Below are 20,018 nucleotides of genomic sequence, written 5' to 3'. Positions count from 1 at the left end.
CTTTAATTCTTTCAACTAATTCATACCATTTAAACTCAAATTATACAAGCTACCACTAAACTTGGGACGAGAAGACAAAGAAGAAAAGGATTTAAAAGAACACCGAGTCATAAGTTAATGAAATCCGCACAAATAATTCTGTACACAATTTGTTACCAATTCATACCCTAAAGGACAACATCCCGTTGACAACTAAGTGAGCCGTCACTTGAAACTTACAACAAATCAGAATTAATAATTAATGCCTACACCTAATCTACTAGGCAATGTAAAATCTACCCAATAGTTATAAGACTGAATGTTAAAGAAGCAGGAACAGCTTCCCACATTTCCAACAAGGTTGGAGGACATCTGAGTCCCAACATCATTGAGATCTTCACATTCTGAAGTCCAAAACACAAACTGTATGGTTGGCGAAACAGGCAGCAATCTTGTCACCTTCCTTATTCCAACATACTTCAAATATACCGCCATTGCCAGTGTACGTCTTCACAATCTTTCCTTCCTTCAGTGACCAGATGTGCATGGATTTATCAAGAGATCCACTTGCTAAATACTCCCCATTAGGGCTAAATGCGAGCGAGTACACAGGTTCCCTGATGATTTAATATCCACGCATTTGTTAGAAACAACCACAATCATCATTCATCAGAAAACAAGGAAAGTGGGCTAAAGAGATTTGGATCCAAGACTTAAACAAATCCAAATTGCTTGTGATTTCATCTCAAAAGAACCAGTAGAACTAAAGTAATGACTTATTCCATTATCAACGTTTATAAGACCTATTATTGATAATAAAAACATTATTGATTACCAATCTCCCTAGTTGCTCACATACAAAGAAGCCATAAGTTAATGTACCTGTGTCCATTCAAACTGTAGAGGAGTTTCCCTAGCTCTACATCCCAAAGCTTTACTGTAGAGTCGAAAGAAGCACTGCATAAAAACAAAACTATAGCATGTAAGAAATACAATTGTAATAATAAAATATTGCACCTCTAGTTATATTTTAATATGTGTGTGCACGTTTTATATAACTAATACTATATACGTATAACAATGTCAACATCTCCACATTGGAAGTCTTCATTTCACTCCAAATATATGAAAAGCACGTCAGCTTTCCTCAATCAAGAGACAGCAAACTACATTTATGCAAAAGAATCAATTGCAACAGTCAGAGATTTCCAAATCAATAAATATGATTGACTTTCCAATACAAGTGCCTGCTCAGCTAACACAGATAGCACTTACTGGTAGTACGAAATTCACAAAAAAGTAGTACACACATCAGGAATACATACCCTCCTATGATTGAGAAATTTTCACACACATGCTAAAGGTAATCAAAACGGTAATAACACAACAGTGAAATTCAATGGATATAAATTATAACTAATTAAGTTTTGTACAAGCATCATCTACAGTACAATGTCAACCTACATTTTAATGATGTCAAACTACATTTTCTTCACAATTCAACGTCACTACATGCCAAATGTAGTGGTAAATTGGCTCGTTCGGTTGTTGCAAAATACTTAAAATATATAGAACAAGAGACAGCAAACTACATTTATGCAAAAGAATCAATTGCAAGAGTCAGAGATTTCCAAATCAATAAATATGATTGACTTTCCAATACAAGTGCCTGCTCAGCTAACACAGATAGCACTTACTGGTAGTACGAAATTCACAAAAAAGTAGTACACACATCAGGAATACATACCCTCCTATGATTGAGAAATTTTCACACACATGCTAAAGGTAATCAAAACGGTAATAACACAACAGTGAAATTCAATGGATATAAATTATAACTAATTAAGTTTTGTACAAACATCATCTACAGTACAATGTCAACCTACATTTTAATGATGTCAAACTACATTTTCTTCACAATTCAACGTCACTACATGCCAAATGTAGTGGTAAATTGGCTCGTTCGGTTGTTGCAAAATACTTAAAATATATAGAACATATCCAATATAAAAAGTATGGTATTAACCTCGCTAGGATCAATTGCTGGTTAGGATTATTCGTCCCTGATCCTGTAGGACTCCATCTGATAGTATATATCTCCTGCAACACAATTATTCATAATTATTACGATATAATGGTAACAATTATGCACGTGTATGAACATATGCACAAGAAATGATCGAGGAATTAACATATCAGTGGTACCTTGGAATGCTCTCTCAAATCATGAACATACTTGTCCTGCTTCATGTTCCATATCTGAAAATCCAATAAGAAAACAAACTTCAGAGAATGCTAGGAAGAGAAATTATTAGTGCCCAACTGGCCCAACTAACAACTGGAGCCAAAATACTTAATGTAACAAGGCTCCCCTTTATGAAAACAGAATGGTTGGCAGTGAAAAAATGAACTACATCATGTAGCCAAATGAAAATTATTAGTTAAGGAGAAATGTAGCAGAAATAACCTTGGCAGTGACGTCATCTGAGCAAGAGGCCAACAACGAACCTGTTGGATCCCATTTAACACAGTTAACCTCACCCTGAAATTGCAGAGTTCAAAAGATTAGCTTAAAAAGCATCACATGGTTTCAATATGAATATTTTGGCCTACAAAGGTTTAATACTTTTCAGACATTCAACATAATTGTAGTTTAACATCAGCATTTCAACAAAAGAATTTGTCAGTGAGCGAGTTAAAACATCTACACTCCAGTGAGTAAAAATGTTCCCAATAGGAAGGCTCGCACAATGCAAAATATGTTTTATCTGTTTTGATCTGATGAAAACATTGATCCACCAGAAACAATAGAACACCAGTTAGGAACCATTTAATCTAAAGAAAAAATGCCCAAGCCATTGTATCTGAATGCTCCAATCAAGCCTTTGTACCTGCCAACCTTTATTTGCTTAACCAACCCAATTATTACATAGAAAATTAACTCAATTTTTAGTTTACTGCATAGACAAACCATTGTCTATATATAAACATATATAAACATAGTGATATCATTTCCTTTTTTTAGTCGTTCTCTTTTCTTTCGTATAGTAACAGAAACTTGCATTAGTTGCAAACAGAATTATAAAATGGAGAACAAACTGTCCACAGAAGCAGACAATCCCTAAAACATGCTTGTGCATACCATACATGACATTGTCTATTAGTGTAGTAATGACACAAGATTGGTAGCAAGGCAGCTAACCAGAACCACACAATTGGGTTTTAGCTTCAGACACACGCACCATCTTTGAATTGGGCATTCCAGAGAGATTGAATTTGAAATAAAGCAAACCACAAATTTGACAACTCTACTTGAAGAGGAAAAGCAGAATAGATTACAATATCACTTCAGTAACGACATTGAAGTTTTAAGACAGAATAATGATGGGTAGAATGCAAGATCAAACCTGATGCCCTGCAAAAGTTTTAATAGGGCGGTTTTCCCCAATTTTACACACATATATCATGTTGTCTGTCGAGCTTGTGGCAAATGAAACATTATTGCGCCAGTCAACATCAAGCGTTGGACCTAAAAAGAACAAATTATGAAGGTTTAATCCCGACACAAATGAGTGTAATGCCGATATACATCATGGACACTCAAAGTGTAGTCAAACAGCGTACCTGAATGAAATTCAAATTGCTGTTTCCATTCCTCTGTCTTCACATCCCATACTATTGCAGTTTTATCACAGCTTCCGGTGAGAAGGTAATCACCCTTCTTGTTCCACTTAAGGGAAAATATGGGTCCTTTATGTTTACTCAAGGTACACTTCAGATCGCCTAGATCAATTAAAAAGACAACCCATAAGGAGAGCTGCAGACTCCAAAGTAAAGGGGGAAAAAAACTAAACTAAAAGCAAGATTGACGTAACTATGAGTACTATATCACAAAGATATATTTTCTTTTATTTTGGCCAATACTTAAGTCTTAATGTTTAGAAGGAATAGATGACATGAAAAAGTAGCATCTTTGCTTCCACTTGTTTGGTAGGTAGAATGGGGACATGGAGGTAATGGAATTATACATATTCCTTTCTCATCAAATGCCGTAGGACATAAAACATAATGGTGAGGGTGGAATATAGAACGCAAAAAGAATTAAAAAGTGAAGGTGTCATCAAGCCACTTGTTTCGTCCCTAAATAACCATCTTCTCCGCACAATGGTTAAGTCATCATTATTATTGATATGAGGATGGATCTTAGGATCAGCAAAGGATTCATTACTTTGGAAACACCATGACCCACCGATGCAATATCAATAGTAAAAACATCTTACCATTTGTACTCCATATTCTTGCCTGGCCATCATATGAACCAGTCGCAAGTAATGTCCCCTCGCCCTGCACTCAGGTAAGCAAAAAATTTTGAACTCTTCCATTGCACATAAAAGAGAAAGAAAAGTATATAGTCAGGTATTGGCGCACTATCTAGGATCCCAGATGACAACTGGAAAACAATTTTCTACAGAAAGCGCAAGTAAGAGAGAGAAAGAATTTCATAAGAAGGGAGAATATTAGAACATGATGTTCAAATATCGATTAAGGAGAGCAGCAATTTATTCTCAGAAAAGCATACATCCGGTTGACAGCAAAAGTTTTGCTTTATTTTGTAAATTTTCATCATCAACTACACACCCATAGTGCCACCATTACACCAAAGAATACTGAGAATTGGAACATTGGGACCCCTTCCATCACCATAATCGAATACAAACTTAAAACATTAATTGTTGAAATAAATGTGAATAGACAATTCAAGTAATTGCTGAAAACAAATGCAAGATCAAAGACACTTAAAATAATTAAGTGCTGAAATTTACCTTTCCACAAGTAATTGAATCAAACAAGCTCTTAACTGTATGCAAGACTGACTTACTAACTTCAAAGTGAGTGTTATTCAGAATTAAATTGGCTAATTTGCTGAACTCCATTACCAGTATTTCCATTTTTGAAACATTGTTCCATCACAAAAAAAGTTGCATAATAAAATATATAACCAAATTCCTAGCAACGCAATTTCTGCAAGAAAATTGAATAAGGTAGACCAGTTTTCCTTTATTCAGCGCCAGGGATATTTCTGTGCTACAAATATTGCTTTCTAGGCAGGGATGTTTCTTATTTCATTGGAACTCATCAACTAAACTTTCTAATTATGTCTTAGGCCAAAGGGGAAAAAGGTAAGCAAACAAGTTATTTCTTGCACAATAGAATTATCAACAATAAGGCCAATTTCACGGAGTAGATACCTTGACAAAAGGTTATTGGTTCAAAGAAAATGAATATTCACAATAACTAATGCAAAGTAAACAACTGTTGTCAAAAACCTTAGGAAAAGACTGACAGAACTCACATTCCAATCAAGTGTTGTGACATCCTTGCTCTTCTCATTTGTTCTTCCTTTTACATGCTTCAGCACCAGAACATTTAAAGGACCATTTTGTGCACCACCATTGGAGGTCCCATCAGCAATTGTCCAAATACGAGCTGTCGAATCTCCCGAACTAGAAGATGAGGGAAGGATCAAATGTAAGGTGTTAGGATAATAAGGATAAAATTCTGCAACCTTTCGAAGCTAGTTGCAGGATATTACCTCGGCAGATGTGAAAATGCTCCAAAATATTGGGGATAATTACACCGTATAATTCAGGACAGTTAACAATCAAGAAATCCAACAACAAAGATTTAAATTCCAGGCCTAAATCATAAACCATTTCCAACATCAAATGGCAAGTACAAAAATTTAGACAGTTATGCTCAAATTGGCTAAAAAAGGGGTGGAAAGTAACCCATACTGAAGCTCAATTAGTAAAGGAACTCATAGGAATTTGTAAAAATATATAAGCCATGTTACATATGCAATAGAAACAGTACAAACTTTCCAATAATTCTTTAAGATTTAATTTCCTAAGCCTAATCAATACAAAAAGCACGACTTAGTATACTTGTTTTCGCTTGAGTTTTTTGGCATGAACAGCAGTGCTCTATCAATCAAAAATAACAACCCAAAAAAATTTAAATAAAGCTAAAAATTACTCCTCCGTTGCGATAGACAGAGGCACCATAGTTATCTAGTTTGAATATTTAGCAATTCAATATCCATACCATAATCTCCCCCCCCCGGGGAAAAAATGGAGCAACAGAATTAAAAAAGCCTTTATAAAAAAAGAATACCCAAACAATTAGAAATTGAAGCTGAAAATGGAAGTGTTACATATAACAGGGAGTTAATAGGACAATAAAAGAATTATTCCCACTGAAATAAGCTCATCTAGAAATAAATTACCCACCCAGATGCCAGAAGAGAACCTGCTGGACTCCATGCACATGCACAAACCTGCAAGCATGGTTACACTGTTATCCAGCATAAAGCTGAAACATAGGACAAGAAAAACCAAATAAAGAATCAAACAAAATGATGAACAGGAAAAGGCTCAAACCTCAGAAGTATGTCCTTCTAAAATTGTCACATCAGAATTTGGAATTTCAAAAGACTGAGATGCTGAGGTTGTAGCAATATCCATTGGTTCTGGCCCTATTAAACAAATACACAGATTTCATAACTATGATAGGGGAATTGAGAGTAGTTATCTTTCATAAATCATTTGTAAAATCGTCGATTACCAACTGAAAAAGGAACTCAGAATCCTTCTATGGGACAAATGTCTAGTAACTAATCTGTTCCCGAATAATTAATGCACACACAACCCTAGTTTTAGAAGCTTTTCTCATAATCACAGTGGTAAAAAATAATCAGTAACTCTTAGCAGTAGTAAGTAGATATGACCACCTTCAGTCTTTTAACTTCCCCAGACTTTCTTTTGGAGTGCTAAAATAGAGGTGTAAACTTTTAGATATATTATCCTAAAGAGACAACTCAATAATAACAAGAAGAAAATTTTAAAGGCCCCAATCAATGGACCATCCGAGCTCACAATTTATTTAGGGGTCAATCACAAAGCCGAGTAAATACTACCATTAAAAAAAAAAAAAAACTCTGAACATTTTCAGTCAAATGCAAACAAAAACACCCTTATATTTTAGGTTTTCAGACAACTATACTTTATGTAAAATGACTATGACGTTGCTCTTTAACAGACCAGTTTCTCCTTGCTGTTTAAGAATATGCTGTCTTGACCTATTACCTCACTCATCAATCACTTTCAATAGCAAGCATCTATAAATCACACATGCACTCAGTTGAAGAAAAATATAAAGAAAACAATGCGGTGAAACCACAACTATAGAGGGCAAGAAAAATGAAGAGAAAATCATTACAAGCAAACAGAAAAGATTAAAAAACCTTTTTCGCCCCGCAAGACTCCATTTTCTTCGGGTTTGGAATTAACTTTCTCTTCTTGAACAGTTAACATTTCTTTATCAGGGTGACTCTCATGCTGCTTCTCTGGCTCCTTTTCATTCTCTACCCTCTCTTTATCCCTTTCACGTTCCTTCTCTCTATCAAGTCTTTCCTTCTCTTTTACCCGCCCATGTTCTATTTCATGTCCCCTGTCAACATCAATCTCTTTATCTCTGTCACCATTTAGATTTTTCTTTTTTTCTTTCACCATTTGTCGCAGTTCACAGACATCCTTTGTTATGAGATCCATAGGTTGTAAGAATGAGAAGTCTTCATCCATGTCTACATCACTCTGGCAAGCTTAAAAAAAACACCGATCACCACAATTCTAAGATATGGAAAAAAAAAAAAAAAACACCTATAGGGACACAAGTGAATACAGAGAGTATCAAAACCGAAAGAATTGCATTCTAACATTACTCAAATTTGCTTCCATCTCCAAGTATTGAAGCCCCTTTTGTACAAATGTAATCAGAGCACGAGGTGGAACCAAATTGCCATCAATATTGCATTTGTTGATACCAGCCTCATATCCTAAAACAAAAGCCGAGTGTAGTAACCCTGCAGGAGTGAGATTTGCTACAAGTGAGAAAATACTTAAATATAATTTTCTAAAATCATGGAGAAGCCATAATTTTACAGCTCTACTAACAACTAATCATTATTGAATCATATAAATCCACTTTGCATTTAAACATTAGTAATTGATCATTATTGAATCATGGAAATTAGTCAAGACTATATTTTTAGCAATTAAGTATATTACTTCAGTGCACATCACATTATCATCATGCAAGCGCAGAGTAATTTACATCTTCACTGTTAATTGAACTAGCAATTCAGGCTTCTCTCTAAAATTTGCAAACAGTAGACGATACAATAATTTGTTAATCTTCTCTATATATTGGCCATCTGAAACCAATGAACAGGCTGAAATATAAGCTAAAGTTTTTACCATTGTAAAATATAAGCTAAAGTTTGCATAATAAATACGAAAGCCAAGCTGCCTCACTACTCTAATGAAATTCAGTGACTAATCTTCACTTCATACTAAGCGAGATTCACCGTCACGCACATATTTACACAGCAAAAAACAAAGGAATTGATGGTCACGCCATATCTGCTGCTAACGAAAACTTCAGCTTAAACCAATCAACAACAAATACAACCCCACAATCAATCAACTAAATGCATCCTGTAATAGCAAACCCTAGGGGAACATTGCCTGAAACAAACAAACGAAAATGAAAAATTATCACGGCAACATATTAATGACCCTTAAAAAAAATCATGAATGGATCTAAACACTCGTGCACGTTATTCCATAACAGTACAAAATACAAAAATCATCTCCAAGATTATACCTTTTTCTCCCAATCCAACCCTAACCTAATTCAACAGTGATTGAATAAGAGAAACCATCTAAAACAGCCAAATTAGGTTGTAGTCTTGGAAGTATAATACAAACCCTAGATAAAGAAAATCCGTCTTGCTTAAAAAAAAATCAAAATCATAACTTGAAATAAATTTTCAGAATAGATATTACCTGATTCCTGCAAGTAGCGGAAGACTAGGTAATTCAACTCTTCAGAAGTGATAGAACTCATCGTTGCACGAAATTCGTCCGAATCAATGGCTGGGATAAACGGTCAAAAAATCATGCGGTCAAGCTCCAGCAACAGTAACAGGACAAAAAGAGATTTTCGTTTTTCTTTTTTTGCTTTTTTTTTTTTCTCTCTGTGGTTTTTTATGAGTCGGGCAAAGCGTGGCCGTTGTTATATTTGCAGAGGCGAAGAGGCCTTTGAAACCGCCGTTTAGAATAGGTATGATAAAAGAGCATTTGTGCGCTCCTTTTTAAGTTCGGGCAACATTTCACTTAAAATTTGAACATAAAATTTGATGGTATCATTAAATCTTATTTGTTATTTTTAAAATCATCCTTAAATTGTGTATGGATTTAATGGTTCAAAATTTATGAAAAATTTTAAATCAAAAATTTAAGTTGAAATACCTCCTTCAATATTTTTTTTTCAATTAATGTAAGCTTATAATTGTTGTTACTCATAGAAGTAGGATTTTTGACACTCCTTATAATTTCTTATACAATCCTTTTCAATTGAAATTGCTTAAATAACAAAGACAAATTAATTCATTTCTTATTTTAAATAAAAATTCAGTTAAGCACTTAAATAAGATATTATTTTATAAAATTTTTAAATCCATCCCATTTTATAATTTTCTATTTATATTTTTTAAATTTTAATTACAAATATTTATTCTTGAGAAAATTATGAGAGTTTAGGATTGTGGAGATAAAAATTATATAATAAGAAAAAATAATTTAAAATTTTAAGACTTTTGTGGATTTTGTAAATAATAGTAAAACAAAATTTCTTTTTAGAGTAAAATTCTATGGTAAGATGATTGATTTTAATATATAGTAAATATTTCATAAATTGAAGTGGAGTATTTTAAGAAAAAAAAAATTCAAAAGGGGTGTTACAAGGAGTTTGTGGGGGTGTTAGAAGCTTCCCTCTTTGAAGAGGTCTTTCTTTTATGTTTGGGCCCAGACATTAACCAAGCATAACGAGTAATGTTTTTGTTGGACTGCAAAGAATGGAGCTTGTAACTCCCTCTTAAAAGACTTTGCCTCTTTTCAATTATACTTGTTTTAATTACCAAAAACTACTTACCTTTTTTCCTAATTTTCTCACTCCTGAAATAAAAATGGGGTCTTTTTAGTTACACTCTTGTTCTTTACCCTCTACACAAACAACGTTTCTAGATGATAAATTTGATGTAAAATAAGCCTATTCATGTTTCAGTTTAAACGTAGACTTTAAGTACGAAAATAATTAATTAATTTAGAAAGATATAAGAATTATAAATCTGTAAGGAAAAGAAAAGAAATAGAGATTATTTCAATTGAATAATTGGAGATGAGGAGTCACAAACTTATAAAAGTAGGAAAAAAATGACATGTCGATGCATTGAAAGAGTTTGCAGATAAAATAAAAATAATAAATAATGGAATGCATGGCAGAGGTGGATCCACTAGCCGCCACTAGGAAAAAGTTTCCTTTTAAAAAAAAATTAAAATCAATTGAATTCTAAATAGCCCATCAAATTTGTAGGTGGCCCCATTCTTACTTTGACTTAAAAATCAAAGCCGAAGGTCCAAAATATTTTGTTATTGAATCGTGGGTGCCAACACTTGCAATTGGAGAATGTGTTAAACAAAAAAGCAAGCTACAAGCAATCAAGCTTCTTCATTCATTCGTTATTCTTAGTGAAGAAAGCAAAAGGTGGGTCTAATTTATTTAGTTATTGTTGGGTTGGGTGGGGTCAGCAGAGTGAGTTTGTCTCTACAGCATCTTTCTATGAGGTAAGCATATCCCTTTCAGATTTTTTTTTTTCGAATTAAGTAAATAATTGAGTATTTTATTCCTTTTCACATATCAAATTTATGGCAATTTTAACTTGTATTAATATATCTCTATGCAAAATGTAATAGTTTAAGTGATTGAATTCTAGCCTTTACAAATTTTTGTGATTTTGTTTATAGTTACTAGTTATACATTAAAAATATCAATTTTAAAAAAATTTTAAGTTAAAAAAAACAATTTAACATTTATTTTTGTCGATTCATACAAAAAAAAATCATTTAGATTCAGACATTCAACTCTATTCATAATTCAGACTAATTTAAGTGTATTCAGATTTCAGACAAAAAAAACGCCACCTTAATCTTTTTTTAATTATAATAAAGTTATTTTATATAAATACTCCCTTAGATAATTATGAAATAGATAGAGGAAAGTATTTTAAAAGAAAACTAGTGATGCCACAATTTCCAAAGAGAGATGATAGTGGTCCAAAAACATGAAATAAGTCTAATTTAAAATTGTCAAAACTTCCTCATGATATTGGACAACAACCCTAATTTCTTCTTACAATCCTGACGTTTGAGATAAAGTTCATATAATATATTTACAAATGGGTCCTTGCCAACCTAAATTCCACAATTTTTGTAAGTTTAAATTTGGGCTACAAAAGTGACAATTTAATCTTGTTTGGTTCAATGAGTATGAAAATTGGTTAGAACATAGTATATAAAAGAATTATGCATATTGTTGTTATTATTATGTTTTCAGACCAAAATTGGTGAGTAAGCAAGTGTGAAACATTTACAAAAAATGAGTTCTCAAATTGGAAGAATTCAAAAAGATTGGAAGAGTATATTAAAGGTCTTAATAGTGCTCACAACAAGGCCATAAGGGATTGTGAAGTTTTAAATTAAATGAAAACAATATATTCGAATATTTTTTGACAGACATTCTAATCAAGATATAAAAAAATATAAAACTCGCTTGTTAGCATCCATTGATGTTTCTTGACTTTTTTTTGAACAGGGGCTTGCATTTCATGGTCATACTGACTCTGATAATTCAAGTAACCAAAGAAATTATCTTTAGATTATAAGATTTCCTACTAATATCAATGAATATCTCAAAATAGTTACTTTGAAGAATGCTCCTAGAAATGACATGTTCATTGCGCATTCAATTCAAAATGATAATGTGAAGGCTTGTTTTACTGAAACCACCAATACTATTATTAGAGATATAGGTGATGCATTATTTTCTATTTTGATCAATGAATCTCATGATGTATCTATGAAGGAGCATATAGTTATTGCATTATGATATGTAGATAAGAATGAATCTGTTATTGGGTGTTTTATAAGTGTTAAGTGTGTTACTAGTACCACTACAATCTTGCTCAAGGAAACTCTTTTTTCATTTATTTTTTAAGTATGGACTGAGTATATCTAGATTGCTCATGCAAAATTTTGAGGGGCTAACAACATGCAAGGAGAGTTCAATGATCTTAAAACACTTATTATGAATGAGAATGGGTGTGTTTGTTATATTTATTATTTTACTTATCAACTAAAGTTAGCTACTGTGGCTATGGCAAAGAAACACGATGAACTTAATTCTTTCTTCAATGTAATTGGTAATATTGTTATGACTTCATGTAAGTGGCCAAAATATTCTTTAAGAGAAGCAAATCAATCACTTTCAGTTGTTGAAGCACTTGAAAAAGATGATCTACCAAGTAGGCAAGGCTAAAACAAATAGGCTACATTGAAATGTTTTAATGATACACATTAGAGCTCACATTATGGTGCATTACTTTTTATAATTTTTTTTCCACATATATTTAGTGTGCTTGAGATAGTTGCAAAAGATAAGTAAAACTCTATGAATAGAGATTTCAAGCAAATTACTTAGCAGAATTTATACAATCTTTTAATTTTATACTTAGTCTATATTTGATGAGAGATATAGTTTTATTTTCAGATGAGTTTTCACAAGCACTTTAAAGAAATGAACAAGATATTGTAAAGTCTAAATGCCATTCAATTGGTTGAAATATGTAAGAAAAACTTACAAATGATGAGAGATGATAGATAAGATTATTTACTTTGTGAGATTTTTTTTTTTTGTTTGAAGCATGATATTGATGTCCCTAACATGAATAATGTGTTTTTATCGTGTGTTCAATCATGTTGTAAGGTCAAGAGATCTAAAACACACATCATTATCGAGTTGATATATTTTTTATGTTTTAGATTTACAACTTTAAGAGCTAAATAATTATTTCAATAAGATGAATACGAAATTGCTTCTTTGTTTGGTATGTCTAAGTCCAAATGACTCATTGGCTGCTTTTGATAAGGACAATTTAGCATGTTTGGCTCAATTTTATCCAAAGGAATTTTCTCCAATAAAGCTTACAGTACTTAAAACACAGTTTCAAACATACATAATAGATATGCACTATAATAGTGGGTTTACAAAATTAAAGGGAATAGGTGACCTTGCTAAAAGAATGGTTGAGAACAAAAAAGAAAAGAAAAGAAAAGATGTATCCATTAGTATATTTGTTGGTGACATTACCATTCATGCTTCCAGTTTCCATAGCCACAAAATAGAGAATATTTTCAATAATGAAATTGAAGAATGAACTTCAAAATCTGATCGGAGAAGAATGGACGAATGATAATTTGATTGTTTATGTAGAAAAATATATATTTAATAGTTTTGATAATGAGTCTATTGCACAATGTTTTCAAAACATATAACAATTGGAAAATAATTATAAATGAATTACAAAATTACACATTCAAGTTTTAGTTTTTATATCTTGTTATTATTTAATTTAACCCATGGTCAATAATTTATTTAGATCCATTGCTATATGTGGGTTTATTACAATAAATGAGAGAGAAATAGTAGATGAGTTTAATTATAATTAATGATTATCTTTGAATGTAATTCCATAATAAAGGCGGAGTTATAAGGATAATTAAAGGGTTCTAATAGCATTACTCGAATAAAAAACCATGAGGCCAACTAATAATCAAACTCCCAAATACTAGCTAAAACACCTACCATTTTTTTTTAAAGTTGGATCACTGGCATCCCTCTAAAATCCTCTCAAAACTCTTTTTTCAATAATATTTCATTTAATGTCAAAATTACCCTTATCTATAGTTTGTTAATCTTTCGATTTCCTAATATGTTCTCACTTCTAAAGTTGTTTTAGACTTTTATTATATAAATCTTTGCACAAATAATTTATGTGGGTGATAATCTTCTTAATACAAACTAATGAATCGGATTTAATATATTTGAAACTATGATGTAAACAGTTTTATTATGAGTTTGAAATAATTCCGAAGGAAAAATTATCAAAAGGAAAAAAAAAATGCCAAGATTCAAACAATTAATTTACAAAAAAAACATCATGATTTTTTAAAAAAAATTTATTTGATAATGAATTGCAAATTTAAGAAGTACTCACGAGAAAATAGAAGCCATCGGAACTAATAAAGCAGAAGCAAATGCATAGTATAATAACATACTAGAAAAAGTCATTAGAGGCGTGCAAGATGGCATGACTACCGCTCATGAGCATTTAGAAGAAATCAAATATGAGATCATTGCACTTGAAGTAGAGTGACTAAATTTTGTTAATGATATATCTTTTGTTCCCTCGGCTAGAAGGTCCCTTCTAATAAAGCTAAAAATTAGGACAATTGATATTGTACAATAATTTTGCTTGACAAATTGGATTTTTATAATGAATAGAATGTGTTAATCAATGAATAAAATAAAAATACAGAGAATTTGAGGGAAATTTTTTAATGAGAAGAAGATAAAAGAGTTTGAAAAGAGGTAAGATACTAAAATAGATGAATTGGCAATTATCTTTGTCCTTCAATGTTATTGTAATAGAAAAGGGTTTTTAAAAATTTTTGGAGGAATGTCGATAATCCAACTCTTTTAAAAGCCCATTTGGGATTGCTTTTGAGAGGTTTAAAAATAATTTTGAAAATTTAAAAACTAATTTTAGTATTTGATACTTTTTTCAAAATCAACCCCTTTTACAGCTGATTTTGAAAAGAAGGGTTGATTTTGAAAAGTATGTAATGAATAATTTTTAGATTCGGATTTTGAGGATCAATTTTATCATTTAATACAATTACATAAATAACCTTAAAATTATTACCTAAACCAAAATTATCCTTATTTGAATTGGAAATAAAATCAATATTTAAATAAATTTTTATTGTAATTCATCAATATAAATTTATTACTATCAATTTGTTGGTCAAATTATTAATAAATTTGTTTCACTATATTATAAATTTAATTATCAATTATTTTAAAATAAAAAATAAATTATTATAAATTATTTTTTAGTAAAAATTATTATAATACACAATTAAAAATATTATACGTGTATGTTTTTACATCCATAAATAAATTTTATCATACATTATATATATTTTAGTAATTTATTTTCTCTCAGTAGTTTAACAGAAATTTACCAAACCTTCATAATTACTTTCAAAACTCACAATATTTTTAAATACAAAATTTATCAAATACTTAACTAATTTTTTTTTATAACTGATTATTTTTATAATATAAGTAACAATAATTATTTTAAAAGTTATGGACCTAAGAATGAGATAGTAAAATTTGCTTTTATCTTAAATGCTTTTTGTCTGAATCGCACGATATGATCTGCACCCGTAGCCAGCATTAGCGTTCCTATCAATCAAATATTATAAATAAAAAGATAATGCGTAACGAAAAATAATAACAATTGCAAGGACGATCGATCACTCTCATTGTGAACTTGTGATCCAACGTTGCATCGTTACCCATATTTTGTCATCATCCAAATCTTCGTTTGCGTAATCAATGACGTAACACGAAGAAAATATACGGATCCAGTCGTCAAACAAATAGGCAAAATTATTGAGTGTTTTAAGTGTATTGTTCTCTGTGTGTGTGTGTTTTTTTTAATTATTTATAATTTACCATGGCTATATATTAATTATTTGTAATAATATTTATGTACTTACTAAAAATGAATAGATTAAGAACCTCTCTTTCTATCACATGAATTGAATCTAATAATTTAGTTATATTTATATATTATTCTAAATATTTAAACTTAAGACACACAAAGGCATTTGTGATTGCTAAATTAAACTCTTTCCAAAATTAATAAATAATCTTTCACAACTTACAAGGCCTCCGCTGATGAGTACTTATTCATTTTGGATGGCCATCGAATTATGAATCTTCCAGACTCCGGTAGGCATGAGATTAAAGGACGAATTTGAAATCTGCTTGCGGATTTTAAAATAAATAATAAGTAAAGCGATTGTCACAAAGAAATTTTTTATTTCAAGTGGGATAAAGTGATGTAAAATCACAAACGTCACGAAAATCGTGTAAGACGTGGATTGGGCGGCTACCGCACCGAACTAAATCTTACTCTACAATAACTAATAAAGTACTGGTTCCACTCGTAATTGAGTTTCCTTTAAGTGGTTTGACTGGATTTATTTTTCAATTTGAGTCGTAGAAAAGTTGCTTTTGTTAGAAAAACTTATGCCTCCCAATTTAAGCGAGAACTTCTAATTTAAATTGTGGTACGAATTTAAAGGTACCTTTTATAATTGGGGTAATTTTCAAAATACACAATGATTAAGACAAAAAAAAAAAAATCTCACTCCACAGCAGCTATTAAAACACATGGCGATCATGCACGACAGGAAAACTCAATCCAAACTTGGATCCCTCGTCTAAGCTTGTCGAGATTCAACTTTTGTCGTTATTGTCTGTATTCATTTAATTTGTGTATAAAGTAGTGGATGGTATCCACTCGCTTGGCATGCAGCCAGCATTACTAGCCAGCAAGTGAGCATGGAAAACACAGTCATCCTCTACTCAGCTCTTTTGCTCCTCTTTCTCAATATTATTATTATTGCTCTCAAGTTCTCGTATACCCGCCGCAAAAACCTTCCTCCAAGCCCGCCTTCTATTCCAATCATCGGCCACCTTCACCTCATAAAGCAGCCCATGCACCGCATCTTGCAAAGCCTCTCACAAAAATACGGCCCCATCATCTCCCTCCGCTTTGGCTCTCGCCTCGTGATAGTCGTTTCATCCTCTGAGGCTGCGGAGGAATGTTTCACCAAAAACGACATCGTCTTCGCCAACCGTCCAAAATTCCTCACCGGCAAACACCTGGGCTATAACTACACGGTTGTTACGCAGGCATCGTACGGTGAGCACTGGCGCAACCTCCGTCGCATCACCGCCATCGAAGTATTCTCATCGCACCGTCTTAGTACTTTTCTACCAAGTAGAAGAGAAGAAATCAAACGGTTACTGAAGAAACTGTTGAGTACTGGTTCACGCCAAGGGTTTTCAAAGGTGGAGCTGAAAACAGCGCTTTCGGAGCTGACATTTAATATTATGATGAGAATGGTAGCAGGGAAGCGTTACTACGGTGATGACGTGGAGGATGAAGAGGAGGCGAGGAGGTTTAGGACGATCATTAAGGAAGCTGCGGCGTATGGTGGGGCAACGAATGCAGAAGATTTCTTGCCGATCTTGAAGTGGATCGACGTTGGTGATCATAAGAAGAGGATTTTGAGGTTTAGTAGAACTACTGATGCGTTTTTGCAAGGCTTGATTGATGAGCACAGAACTAAGAAGCCAGGTTCTGAGAGCACCAATACTATGATTGATCATATGCTGGCTTTGCAAGAGTCTCAGCCCGAATACTACACCGATCAAATCATCAAAGGCCTTATACTGGTTAGTCAAACTTTAACTCGATCCATTCATCTTTTTTTTTTTCTTTTAAATTAAAACAATCAATTAATTGATTAAATTGCTGGAACAGTACTCTTTATATCAAATAAAAACTGAAAATAGAAAATAGAAGTTGATCAAGTTTTGATATCTCAAACATTAAAATTTATGCATCCACATCCTGGAGAAGTTTGTGGTTTGTGATTCATGCATGAATTAGAGCGTCTATAATAATCGCGGCTATTAATTTGTCGAGCTTATCCTTGAAAGCTTGGACCTGAACTATGCGCGCATGGACGGGTAACTTCGAACTTGAGAGTATCATGATAGTGCAAGGGTGTCGGACGTCGTCGTTTTTGAAAAAAAAATGAAATTGGATTCTAGCCTTTTGTTTGAGCCGCGATACCGAATAGCATATAATTCTCCACTAATTCTGAATAATTAAGAAATTTGTTTAAGAAGATATAAAACCAAAAGTAGAAACAAAATTTTGTTATTCGAAATTTAAAAATGAGAATAATTATATAATTTATAAATATTTTTCTAAGAACGCAATTAGTGAGAAGGTGCTTTTTGTATCATAAATTAAATTTAAGAAAAAATAATATAAGAAGAATTTGTATGTTCCCAGTTCTGAAAGTTCCAAACATCTTTAGCCAATCAAATTACTACATACCCATGTCTTCTATTGACTATTGGCAGATATATGTATACATATATATTCAAGATCTTGAGTTTTATTAAATTTCGGAAATTTTAGTCTAATAGAATAATGGTATATGGTGTAATAACTTTTCTAGATTTTAATAAAATTCAAATTTGAATTTACAATCTTGAATTGGATGATTAATAATATGCATCAGCTTAATTTATCCGATAAATAAACGAAGGGTCGAAAGCAAATTAATAAATGTGTATGCATAATGCATGCAGGTGATGCTGCTAGCTGGGACCGACACATCAGCAGTGACAATAGAATGGGCGATGTCCAATTTGGTCAATAATCCAGAGGTACTAGAAAAAGCCAGAGCGGAACTAGACAGTAAAGTTGGCCAAGAGTACTTGATCGACGAGCCTGATCTTTCCAAACTACATTATCTTCAGAGTGTTATATCAGAGACCCTGCGACTGTATCCAGCAGCGCCACTTCTAGTACCTCACCAATCATCCGACGACTGCACTGTAGGAGGATACCATGTTCCACGTGGCGCAATCTTATTGGTAAATGCATGGACTATTCACAGGGACCCTAAGTTGTGGAATGATCCAAACAATTTTAGACCAGAAAGGTTCGAGAAGGGAGAATGTGAGGCCCACAAGCTAATGCCATTCGGGTTGGGAAGGCGAGCGTGTCCTGGATCGGGTTTGGCCCAACGTGTCGTGGGCTTGACTTTAGGCTCGTTGATTCAATGTTTCGAGTGGCTGAGAATTGATGAAGAAAAGGTTGATATGACCGAAGGGAGAGGAATCACCATGCCTAAAGCCAAGCCATTGGAGGTTATGTGTAGAGCTCGCCCCATCGTGAACAATGTTTCGGAACTCTTTGACTAAATCAGAGTGGTTATTTCTTTTATTTCTCTTTTGGCAATGTTGTGCTCGTTAGAATAGTTGAAGCATTTGTGTGATGATTTTAGGCAGTGTACTAAGAGATGTTTATGTATGTTTTTGCATAATCGACTTTTTCATGTATTATTATGAGTTTAAAAAAAAAGGTGTTACATTCAAACTATTCTCAAGTTGCGAACTAAATGTTTGGTTAATAGATTCTTCATTTGTAAAGTTCGATTGTAAAACCTTCTTTCATAATAGAGTGCTTGATTTTGGTAATTATCATCATTCGTTGAGTTTATAAATATTTATACGTATGAAATGGATTGAATTAAATTGAAAAAAAAAAAAAAAACCACAAAGTATCTAAAGAAACATAAGAAAAATACTCCAATTAAATTGTAAAAAAGTCGCGGTGTTGAAAAGCATGCGATGCTAGCCCCTGCGCTGTGGCCATTCGCTAATCAGGGAGATGACAAATTTGAAAATTCATAGGAGACAATAAGTATCATTTAATTAAATAAATAAAAATATTACTGTTGTTTCTTCATCTTTGACATCCAATATATTTTCGTTTCAATATAAACTAAAATTAAATAAGAATAATAAGAATTTAATTTTAAAAAAACCTCTTTTAAATTTTTAAAAATCTGTCATTTGTCATGTATTGCTATGGTATAATTAGAAATTTAATTACTTTTATTTTTTTAATTTATTAACTATTAAAAATTGCACTTTGTTCAAGAAAATATCAAATAATAAAAGGATCCTGATTAATTACAAGAAAAATTTATGTGTTTGCACTTTTTGTTTATCTTCACATATATTTATTTGTATATTGATATATTTTTATAAACAAATGTCTATTGATATTTATAATGATAAATTTGCATGGGAGTAATCTCAAATCAATTGTATTATGATATGATATAAATTTC

General features: G+C 32.2%; 2 protein-coding genes across 6 annotated transcripts; one reads left to right on the top strand and one right to left on the bottom strand.

Moving 5' to 3' along the window:
* Positions 1-90: 90 nt before the first annotated feature.
* LOC102623204 (WD40 repeat-containing protein HOS15) lies at positions 91-9,210 on the bottom strand. Of its 5 annotated transcripts, XM_006466471.4 has the most exons (15): positions 8,886-9,210; positions 8,415-8,564; positions 7,760-7,900; positions 7,283-7,639; positions 6,420-6,514; positions 6,270-6,316; positions 5,333-5,483; positions 4,260-4,323; positions 3,604-3,762; positions 3,387-3,508; positions 2,447-2,521; positions 2,185-2,238; positions 2,006-2,079; positions 862-936; positions 91-596 (listed from the first exon to the last, which is right to left on the bottom strand). In XM_006466471.4, the coding sequence occupies exons 3-15, from the start codon at positions 7,773-7,775 to the stop codon at positions 377-379; spliced, it is 1,509 nt and encodes a 502-aa protein (XP_006466534.2). In that variant the 5' UTR covers positions 7,776-7,900; positions 8,415-8,564; positions 8,886-9,210; the 3' UTR covers positions 91-376. The 5 variants fall into 5 exon arrangements, with proteins under 5 accessions (XP_006466534.2, XP_006466532.2, XP_006466531.2 ...); XM_006466469.4 differs by lacking the exon at positions 8,415-8,564 and having other exon boundaries at positions 7,283-7,631; positions 7,755-7,900; XM_006466468.3 differs by lacking the exon at positions 8,415-8,564.
* A 7,369-nt stretch (positions 9,211-16,579) lies between these two features.
* LOC102624248 (cytochrome P450 81Q32-like) lies at positions 16,580-19,368 on the top strand. Its single transcript, XM_006466473.4, has 2 exons — positions 16,580-17,535; positions 18,466-19,368. The coding sequence occupies exons 1-2, from the start codon at positions 16,636-16,638 to the stop codon at positions 19,081-19,083; spliced, it is 1,518 nt and encodes a 505-aa protein (XP_006466536.2). The 5' UTR covers positions 16,580-16,635; the 3' UTR covers positions 19,084-19,368.
* The last annotated feature ends 650 nt before the right edge of the window (positions 19,369-20,018 follow it).

Source organism: Citrus sinensis, chromosome 7, assembly GCF_022201045.2.
Source record: "Citrus sinensis cultivar Valencia sweet orange chromosome 7, DVS_A1.0, whole genome shotgun sequence".
NCBI classification, from domain to species: Eukaryota; Viridiplantae; Streptophyta; class Magnoliopsida; order Sapindales; family Rutaceae; genus Citrus; species Citrus sinensis.
This window is presented reverse-complemented; position numbering and strand designations above follow the sequence as displayed.

Excerpts from the sequence above, each read along its gene's own strand:
- LOC102623204 (XM_006466468.3), bottom strand. The coding sequence starts at position 8,946 with ATGAGTTCTATCACTTCTGAAGAGTTGAATTACCTAGTCTTCCGCTAC. Across the intron at positions 6,317-6,419 it reads TAGAAGGACATACTTCTGAG|GTTTGTGCATGTGCATGGAG; the intron begins GTTTGAGCCTTT and ends CCATGCTTGCAG. Across the intron at positions 3,763-4,259 it reads AAGAATATGGAGTACAAATG|GCGATCTGAAGTGTACCTTG; the intron begins GTAAGATGTTTT and ends TAATTGATCTAG.
- LOC102624248 (XM_006466473.4), top strand. The coding sequence starts at position 16,636 with ATGGAAAACACAGTCATCCTCTACTCAGCTCTTTTGCTCCTCTTTCTC. Across the intron at positions 17,536-18,465 it reads TCATCAAAGGCCTTATACTG|GTGATGCTGCTAGCTGGGAC; the intron begins GTTAGTCAAACT and ends TAATGCATGCAG.